The sequence below is a fragment of the Chrysochloris asiatica genome, unplaced genomic scaffold (assembly GCF_000296735.1).
Source record: "Chrysochloris asiatica unplaced genomic scaffold, ChrAsi1.0 scaffold00194, whole genome shotgun sequence".
Lineage (NCBI taxonomy): Eukaryota > Metazoa > Chordata > Mammalia > Afrosoricida > Chrysochloridae > Chrysochloris > Chrysochloris asiatica.
The window spans coordinates 2,195,655-2,206,410 of NW_006408712.1; the positions used below are offsets into that span (position 1 = coordinate 2,195,655).

General features: G+C 39.3%; 1 protein-coding gene across 1 annotated transcript in view; it reads right to left on the bottom strand.

Annotated features, from left to right (window-relative positions):
• PYGL (phosphorylase, glycogen, liver) overlaps positions 1–10,756 on the bottom strand; it is a 44,340-nt gene that overhangs the window by 20,299 nt on the left and 13,285 nt on the right. The window contains exon 3 of the mRNA XM_006872348.1: positions 3,433–3,564. Within this exon, the coding sequence (XP_006872410.1) occupies positions 3,433–3,564 (132 nt within the window). The remainder of the gene's footprint in view (positions 1–3,432; positions 3,565–10,756) is intronic.

Genomic DNA, 10,756 nt, shown 5'->3' on the forward strand with positions numbered 1-10,756 from the left:
TTTTTTTAATTAAATGTTTTTATTTTGGATTGAGTGAAAGTTTACAGGGCACATCATCAGCTTCACATTCAACCATTCATATAGCTTGTTTCATTAGCTTATTTTACAGTACTATATAGAACAGATTATAAATGTCCCACAAACTGTCCCATAGGTTTTCTACATTACAATCTTTATGGGAGCATACCATCAGGTTTTTTCTCCTGTGGTCAATGAGTGGGCTTGAACCACTGATCTTAAGGTTAGCAGAAGAGTGCTTAACCACTGCGCCTTGAGGGCTCTTTCTAATGCAGCATTGTTGTTGTTGTTGTTAAGTGCTGTTGAGTCAGTTCCGACCCATAATGACCCTGTGTAGGGTTTCTGAGGAGCAGCTGGTGAGCTTGAACCACCGACCTTGCAGTTCAAACGGCTTTGCATCTGGCGCATTAACCCACAGCGCCACAAGAAAAATTTTGACTGATACCATAGAACATGTTTGCTATGAAACCTTTGTTCTACTAAGTTTGAATATAAAGAGTATATACTCACTGAAAAAAATAGCAATCAGGATAAGTTTTTATGTAGGTTAATTACTGATTTCAAACATGGTGAAAACGAATGGAGTAGGAAATTTATGAAGAGGTTGAAAGTGCTGTACTAGAATTTTCGAAGTTGGATACAGAAGGGAGATTTCAGTGAGTCCCACAGTGATCTGATAATGGATAATTAGCTAAGCTGAGCTTTGAAAAATATAGCCTAGTACCTATGGCAGACACTGAAACAGAACAGGAAGATGAAGTATGTTTCACAGGGAATTTAAAATTTATGTGGGAAATTAGTCATTCAAATACTTGCCTCATCAGAGTCAGGCTCTAAGGAAGGACAATGACAAAATAATTGAATTTGAGATGAGGGGGCTGAGGCTAAGGGAGCAGTGACTTGTCCAAGGTCACAGTCAGTGGCAGAGCTGAAAAAACCTATGCATAAATTTCATTAATATGGTCTACTGAATTATGAATGAATGAAGCAGTATAGCCTGTACATCAATCATCTATATAGTCAGGCATGCTTTCGGGATCACCATGATCTGGAAGTAATAATCAATCAGGAATAGTCATTTACAAAGTAGGATTGAGTCTGGGTTCACACAAGATGTGTCCCTCTGATACTTGATATGTTAATTATGCAGCCCAGGAAGAACTTCAGAGAGAAGTTCTGTGAGGAGCGTGTTGTTAGCTGACCACCTCTAGCCCATGCCAAGGCTATACTCTCATCAGGATGCTCCCAGTCACTGACCAAGCACAGAGGGAGCAGAGCTGGGAATTACGAGTCTGGTTCCATCAGCCCAGCTGAGGCTCCTTCCCATCCTCCTCTCACGCCTCTCCTTTCTCAGGTGTCACACTAGCATAGTGGGCGTCTCAACAATCCCCACCGTCCTCCTGCTCCCTGTCCCCTTTATCGTTCATAGGCATTCCCACAATAGGTCATGTGTAATTCTCTCCTGGTGCCTGCTTCTCAGGGGACCTGAACTGACACAAGAGTTACAGGAACAGCTCAGTTTGCTGGACTCTGTTCACTGCATGCACAAAGTGTGTCTGAGCTCGTGCTCTCTGACCTCAGTAGCTACAATCTGGAACTGATTCAGCTGATGGCTTCAATCCATAACACCCTGCTTGGCTGGGGTTAACTTGCCTTGTATCACCTCAGCTCCACAACCTTCCTTTGTGGGCACAGAAAAGCACTGTCTGTAATGAATTTCTGGGATTATGAAAATTTCTAGAGGCACTCTACATAAAAGTTAGTGTCATAGTGGGTGCCAAAATCTATACCAACTACTTGGTAGTTTAATAGAAATAAATACGTGTGAATTCCTTGGGCATGTTAATATTGATTTATTTTCTACTCCTAATTTATAACCAAGTGCAATTTAGATTGTTGGCTTACTGCTTAGCCAACATGAAAAGAGAGAAACTTAACTTGAGTTCATAACATTTGTTTACTACTTACATAATTAATTAAAAGGTAAATTACCCACTTTAATATCTAGTCCATTATTTATACGCTGAATAAATTAATATTGAGATAGGAACCCTTTTTTAAAATTATTTTTTGAATTGTGAAAAGCTCTATACAAAGCAAAAGAAATCACCAATTTTTTGTTCTTTTTTTTTAGTTATAAATTTTTTTTTTCTTTTTTAAGGTAAAATGAAACATTTCTTTATGAAGACTAAATGCGCTGAACTGCAAGGCTGGTTTGAACTGCAAGGTTGGTGGTTCAAGCTCACTAGCTGCCCCTTGGAAACCCCCCCACAGGGTTGCTATGAGTTGGAACCGACTCGAAAGTACTTAACAACATCATCAATATACAAAGTGGAGTCATGGTGTGGCACTACAGAATAAGCACTGAACTGCTAACTGCAAGGTCGAGGGTTCACACCCACCAGGTGTTTCTATACAGGGTTGCTATGAGTCAGAAACAACTCAATGGCACCAAACAACAATCGACACAGGAGTCGAGTTCAGTATTACAATGTTCAATTATGACATGGCATTATTTAGATGGCCTTTATCATTTCTTTGTTTCTAAACAATGACCATTGATACATCTTTTCCAACTTGAAGATAAATATTTAATAATAAATATCTCAAATGCATTTTCCCAATGACCTGACAGTGCAGTCTAGTAGTTTACAGGTTTTTGTTTTTTTAAATCAGGAAATGGAAAAATAGTATAACACAAACCAATCTGTGGGTGCTTAAGGGTGAACTGTTCAGTGAGGGTGAATACTCACGTCTAGTGACAGGATAAATGTAGGCTCAGGTAGTAAGTACAATCACTTACACTGTCACCTGCATTATTTCTCCACAAATGATTTGGCATAAAATAACAGAATAGGTTTCTGTAATGTTTCACATTATTTTTCTTGACTTCACAATTTGGCAACCCTTTGGATAAGTACATCAGTATTAAAATATTTAACCGTGAAAAGTTATACATAAATGTATATATGGTGGTAAAGTGAACTGGTGGTGTGCTGTGGAGTCAGTTCCGACTCATACCGACCCTGTACAGGGTTTCTGAGGCTGTAAATCTTTATGGTAGCAGAAAGCCTTATCTTTCTCCTGCAGAACTACTGGTAGTTTCGAACTACTACTGACCTTGAGCTTTGCAGTCTGATTCGTAACCACTATGCTACCAGAAGTTTATATAAAACTAAAGAGCTATGCATGCTGGTAAGTCACCTGACCTTGAAGAATTCACCTCTCTCTTGGCCTCTGCTCACTCTGTTTTTTAAGTGAATGTTAGTAACAGACAATATTAGATGTATGCTTAAAAATATAGTCTATTACTCAATAGCAAATATACTATACTCAGTATAATATGCACATTATCCATGTACTACATACTGTGTTAACCTAGCAAAATGCTCATTGTGAGGACTCTTCGAATACCTGGGTATCAATCCACTTGGTCCCAGTGTTGGTGTGCTCCACTCTTCCATAGAAGTGCACAGGCAGCATGAACTCAGGGCGGGCCTTCTCCCAAGGGTTTCCATGTCTGAGCCAATCATCTGCCTCTTCTATCTGCAAAAAAAAAAAAAAAAAAGCTTAGAATTATTTTCAGGAGGAGGTATGGACCTACCTTTTTAATTACTGCCAACAAAAATATCTTCAACTGCATGCTCATTTTGTCAAGAAAGAGTACACAGTTCAGTCCACTTCAATTCAGGCTTGTTATTATTATACAGTCTAATCAACAATGGAGTTCTGGTAATGTACTGTGCAGTTAGCACTGGACTGCTAACTGTAAGGTCAACAGTTCAAACTCCTTGGAAGAAATGTATGGGTTGCTATGTGTTGGAACCAACTCGATGGTACTTAACAATGGATAATAGTTATTAATATTGCTCTACATGTCCCATATGTCTTACTGTATTTAATCTGGAGAGAACTATGGTTTGCCCCTTTGAAGATGAAGAAATTGTAACTTGCCCAAAATGACAGATTGTAAATAGTAAAATTAAGATTTGATTTGAGTTCCAGGTGTTCCAGGGTCTGTGTATAAATCAAATTGTTAAACTTGTGTTTAAGAGGCCCTTCTAGGATATTTATAGTTGTGTATTTTGACCTCATGTGTCCTACTTGGCATTTTCAGACAAGATTCTTATTCCCAGAATGTACAGAATCAGTTATAAAGCTTTTATAAGTAGAGCTGCAGAACATCACTGTATTCCATAGTCTTAATTTTTTTATAAAACACTTATAATTAAAAAAACAACAACAACTTTTCTATTTAGGGTATCCTGGACATCAAATGAAAATTGATTTTCAAAAAATAAATGCATGCACCAAAAACATAAAAACATTTTGATGGGATGTATTTTTAAAAAATTGTTATTTTACTGTAGTTTTGGTGAATGTTAACACAGCAAATTATGTTGGTATTTAACAATTTTTACTGTACAGGGTCGCTATGGGTCGGACCCGACTCGATGGCATTCAACAACAACAACAACAAATACCTATATATGCATGCTGTTGTTAAGCGCCATCTAGTTGGTTCTGACCTGTAGTGACTCTTGTTTAAGGTTTCTGAGGAGTGGCTGGTAAGCTTGAACTGCCTATCTTGCAGTTCAAACCGACACAGTCCAGCGCATTAACCCACAGCACCAAACCAGGACTCATAGAAACTGATCAACGTATAGTTTCTACACATATTTTTGGAGTCCTGGGGTAGCTCTGTAGGATAAACACTGGACTCCTAACCAAAAGGTAAGTGGTTCAAACACACCATCTGCTTCTCAGAAACCCTGTACAGTACTAACAAAGAAGAATTGATGCCTCTGAATTATGTTGTTGTTGAAATAAATTGGATCTACCATGGTCTTCTAGACGGTCAAACAAATCTGTCTTGGAAGAAGTATAATCAGAATGCTCCTTCAAAGTTAGGATGGCAAGACCTGGTTTCACATACTTTGGCTATGTTATCAGGAAGAATCAGTCCCTGGAGAAGAACATCGTGCTTGGTAAAGTAGAGTCAGAGGAAAAGAGGAAGACCCTCAACAAGACGGACTGACACAGTGGCTACAACAGTAGGGCTCAAGCATAGTAGTAACTGTGTGGAGGGCAGTGTTGTGGACTGTGTGTTGTACATTCAGTTGCTATGGTTCTGAACCGACTCGATGATACCTACAGTAACACCTAACAACAACAACCAGCAATGTATGAGTTCTAGTCTCCCCAACCTTACCAGCATTTGTTCTTTTCTGTCTTTTCAATCAGTGCCATCTTTGTAGTTTTGATTTTCACTTATTTAATTGGTAGTGTGTAGTTTTTTCTTTTCTTTTTTTAAAATGGGAAGTAGCTTTTTAATTGTTCCCAGTAAAATGTTAATAATTGTACCTGTTCTGAAAATTAGATGTTTTCAAGCATTTATAACACTGCCTATCACGTAACAAGGGCTTAATAAATGACAACTCATCATAAATTTTGTTGTTGTTGTTTGCCTTGAGTCTGTTCTGACACATAGCGATCCTATATAGGGTGTCCAAGGAGTGGCTGGTGGATTTGAATCTCTGACTTTGCAGTTCAGTGCTTATCCAACAGTGCCACACCAGGACTGTCATAAGTTTGGGACTCCTGATATAGGAGGGTGAATAAAAAATTATCTAGCTGCACTCTGGCTGTAGAATTTTTAAAAAAATCAACTTTTAGAAAAGACATATACATCATTTTCCTGACATAATCTCCTTGCTTTCAATACTCTTTGTTCATCTGTCAACAAGCATTCTTATTTGTTTCCTTATTAAAAAATGTTTTAGGCTGAGTTGTGAACCATGAATGTGCCACTGTCTTCACTTCTTCATCATAGGTGAATCTTCATCTTTGAAGAGCTGCTATCAGGGGACCAAACAGGTGAAAGTTCGATGGAGCAAGATCAGGACTCTAGGGAGGATGCTTATTTTCATACAAGATCACAATGCCCTTGGGTAGTTGTCATCTGCTTTTAATCCCAAGTTTTGGCTTCAGCTCTTCAGTGAGCATCTCACTGTACTGAGCACTGTGGATTTTTTAAACTTTTTCCTGATAGTGTTCCAATACTGACCCTTGAGAATCCCAGAAAACTGTTAATTTTCCAGCTCATGGTTGACTTTTAAACATTTTCTTGGTTGGCGATTGAGGATGTTTCCATTCCATACTCTGCCATGTACTCTTAGGCTTATACTGATGAATTCATGTCTTGTCACCAGTAATGATTTTTTTGAAGAGACTTTTGCCTTCCTTCCAGTAATGGCCCAAATCTTGCTTGCAGATGTCCAAACACTTCTGTTTATGGTCTTCCGAGAGTCCTTTTGATATCCATCTCGCACACACTTTTCGAAACCCAAGTTGATCATGGATTATTTCCTAGGCAGAGCCATGGCTGATTTGCAGATGACCTGCCACATAATCCACCGTCACTCGTCTATTCAACAGGATCATTTCATATGCACGCTCAATGTTGTCCTCAGCAGTGGATGTGGACAAATGTTTTAACATAACTGGAGTGTGGATAATTTTTGACTCATCTTCATAAAAAGCATTTAAAAATAATAATAAGGAAATATTTTTATTCTTTGCCCACCCAAGGAACAGAACTAACACCAACATGTGGATGGGCAGGTTTGGACTCCACCATAGGAGAACTTTTTTTTAAATTTAGTATTGTGCAAAAGTAAGATTGCCCACAGTAAGAGGAGGTCTCCATTATCACTCCACTGCACAATAAGTGCTCAATGACCAATTATATCTGGGTCATGTAAATTGTATCTGGGCTTTATGCATTTAAAAAGAAGGCGGGTAAGAACAACTTAGGGATATCACCGTTGAAGTCCGATAAAGAAGAGAATACCAAAAAGATATTTACTTGTTTTATTAACTGTGTAAATGCATTCAACCATGTGGATCATAACAAACTATGGATAACATTGCGAAGAATGGAAATTCGAGAATTTCATTGCACTCATGCAAAAACTATACAGATAACAATAGTCAGTCATTCTAACAGAACACGGAGGTATTGTTATTGTTGTGTGCTGTTCGAGTCGGTTCCAACACGTAATGACCCTATGAACAACAGAACAAAACTCTGCCCGGTTCTGATTCATACTTACAACGGTTGTTTACAATTGCTGCTGGCACCATGCCAATCCATCTAACTGGGGATCTTCCTCTTTTCCACTGGCCCTCCAGTTTATCAACATGATGTCTTTCTCCGGGGACTGATCCCTCCTGATAATATGTCTGTAATATGGTAGACAAAGTCTGGCCATCCTGGCTTCTAATAGAACTTTCTGACTGTACTTCTCCAACAAAGATTTGTTTATTCTTCTGACAGTCTGTGCCACTCGGTAGGGTGTAGTTTTAAAAGTAAATACAAGGGGGCTACAAAAAAGTCTGTGGAAAAATTCCATTATCTTCTAATTCATTTTTACATGAACTTTTGGAAGCCCTCTCATGTTATCACTGCAATCTTTAAAATACTATATATTAAAAAATGCAATTGTGTCCTGACAAAAAGAGAAAGTACGGTTTTTTTAAGTGCAAAGTGCCCTTTGTCAATGAGATCATCTCAGTTACTTTATACCTTTTTGATTTGTCATCTGCAATCCCTTAGAAATTCTTTAGTGTTAGAATATTACTTATAAATGATGACACCATGTTAGATAGCCTGTCATTATGTAAACATGAGTTCAATGTCTGTCCAAGGCACCACTGTGGTACAGTGTAGAGTGAAAGGAACAAACGCAGTTACTGTCTTTTCAGATAGTAAGCAAAACATTACTGCTAACAGACAAGTAAATGCATGTTTATTTATTAAAACATTGATCATGACTTTATATTAAAAAAGCCAGTAAGCTCCCTACTAACATTAACTACCAGCATAATGATGAATGAAAAGGGAACTCATAGAAAAAACAATCATAGGTAAATAAATACAGCCATTTCTTAAATCTTCCATTCTGCTAACAAGGCTTAATGGAAGAGCAGGCTGTTAGCTGCTGGAAGGAGGATGCAGGATGAAGTCTAGGAAACTCACTGACCTTGAGTTGATTTTAATTTATACTGACCCTCCTTGTAGGGTTTCTGAGACTAAATATTTATTGATGTAGACAACCTTATCTTTCTCCTGAGGGTCTGAATCAGATTTTGCAGTCAGCAACCCAACTCTTGACCCATTGTGCTACCAGGGGTCTAGGAAAGGCTAGAAGGAAAACTGAGCTAACCAGCCTTCTCAAACTTAAATTTGCATATGCACCATATCTTGTTAAAAAGCAGATTCTCAGGTAATTTAGAGAGGGATCTGAAAAGCTGTATTGCTAACTAGTTCTCAGGGTCTGCTGGTCTCCCAACCATACTATGTGATGATACAAAGTCAATACTGTAATTTTATCATTCAGGATTTAAAATTAGACTTCTGTCCCCAGTCACAAAGAGAACAGACATTTTAACATAGAAACTGTTTATGTTCACCAGTTGATAAGAAGCTCAAGTTAGAGTCCACGTTGTTGCTGTTGTTAAGTGCCGTCGAATTGGTTCTAACTCATAGTTACTCTGTACAGGGTTTCTGAGGAGCAGCTAGAAGGCTTGCACCGCTGACCTTGTGGTTAACAGCCCAGTGCTTATCCTACAGTACCATACCACGAGTCCTTAAAGTTCACTTGTTGTTGTTGTCAAGTGCCGTCGAGTCAATTCCAACCCACAGCGACCCTGTATAGAGTTTCCAAGGAGCAGCTGGTGAGCTTGAACCACCGACCTTGTAGTTCAAATGACTCTGCAGTCTGATGCATTAGCCCACAGCACCACACCAGGAAACCTAGAGTTGACTAGCTTCTATTAATATCTAGACACGCTACAGCATATAAAGGAGGCTATCAACAAAGGATCAAAACATTCTGGATTACAGTATGTGTGAAAGGATCCCTGATGGTTAAACATTGGGCTGTTTAATCATCAATTAACGCTCAAACCCACCAGCTGCTCCAAGAGAGAAAGATGAAGCAGTCGGCTACCATAAAGACGTTCAGTCTCAGAAACCCCATGGAGAAGTCTTACGCTGACCCATAGAGTTGGTGAGTACTTGGTGAGGCAAGGGTATTTTCTGGATTTTAAAACAGTGGTCAATGTGAACACCACTTCCTGAGACAGGAAGGAACAGCAGCCCTGTGTGCCTCATTTCAGTACAGGGCTGTTGTAAGGCACAGTTGAAGGACAATACGTAAAGCAGTAACTGTCTTCTTCTGCAGGGGAGCACTGGTGAGGGAGATTTTCTGCTGAGAAATGCTGCAGATCATATATAGAGAGGCTTCCAAGAGTTCATGGGCAATGGAATTTTTCCACAAGATTTAGAAGCCTCCTGGTGTGAACTCCCAAGAAACTTGAAATGCTCACGAAACAGAAAAATGGACTCTGGAGTTCCTGTCATCAGTCTCTTCCCTGGTGAAGCACCGTATATCAGAGGTTGCATTTGTTCTTTTGGGATGTAGTTTAGAAGATTGCGCTCATCTGTTGCCTAATTTCTCCTTACCACACAATGGCTGGTTTTAATGTTGACAAGTGCTGTAGAAGACTTTGTTTCCTAGTTGCTCCTTATTTTGAGTCTCTTGCTGTAGGTAAAGCATCAGCCAATAATTTTCTCTTTTTTAATGTAAATCGAAACACAGGTCATTCCATAATCATAGGCTGCTCCCAGCACAGCTGAGGAGAAAAGAGAACTGTCTGCTTTCGCTTTCCTCTCTCTACTAAAACCTCCTCACTAATCTTGCTTTCTTTCAATGAATTAACAAATTTGCCTGCAAATGTAGAAGCATGTGGAGAAGGGGAGAGAGACAGGAGAAGAGCTTTTATCTACATCCACAGGATGTCAGCTACCCAGGGCTGCAACAAAGCCACAGTGGCTCTGGGGGATAAAGGAGTCAAATGCTAACATGGACTTGGCTTCTGCCAGAAGGGATTGATTACTCAATGGAATCTGTAGTCCAACCAACACTGAAGCACAGGTCAACTCAGGAGGCTCGTGGGTGACCAAATTCTAAGAAATGCTTCCCCCTCCCCGCCTCAGCTGTGGGATACATAGAACATGAAGAACCAGCAAACAAATATCAGAAAAAGTCAATACAGTTTGCTTTCTGATAGTACAAACAATGGGAAAACGTTTCTGGGCACCATCAAGAATTCAATAAGGGAGTCCCTGGGTAGTGCAAAGGGTTAATGTGCTAGCCTGCTAATCAAAAGGCTGAAGGTTGGAATCCACCCAGAGGCATCTCATTAGAAAGGGCTGGTGACCTACTTTAAAAAAAAACACACACACACAACCGCTGAAAACCTTAGAGCATAGTTCTATTTGGACACACATGAGATCGCCATGTGCTGTAGTCCACAGCAACTTCTTTTTAAAAAACTAGATGTTTGTTAAATAATGCGAACTGAGCATGACTGGCTACAGCAAACTTGGTATGGGTTCTAAGAAGAAAGAGAAGAGTTCAGGCAGACATGAACTTCTTTGGCTCTGAGTGCTTTTCTTCCCAGAACTTTAACGGAAATTTTTATGTTGCTGCAATTGCCTTTTCTCCCTATTGTATGTCCTTTGGAGTCCTGGTGTGATACTGTAAGATAAGCACCAGACTGTTAACTGAAAAGTCATTGGTTCAAACTCACCAGCTGGCCCTAAGAAACCTTATGCAGGGTCGCTATGAGTTGAAACTGCTTCAATAGCACTTAACAACAATATGCTTTG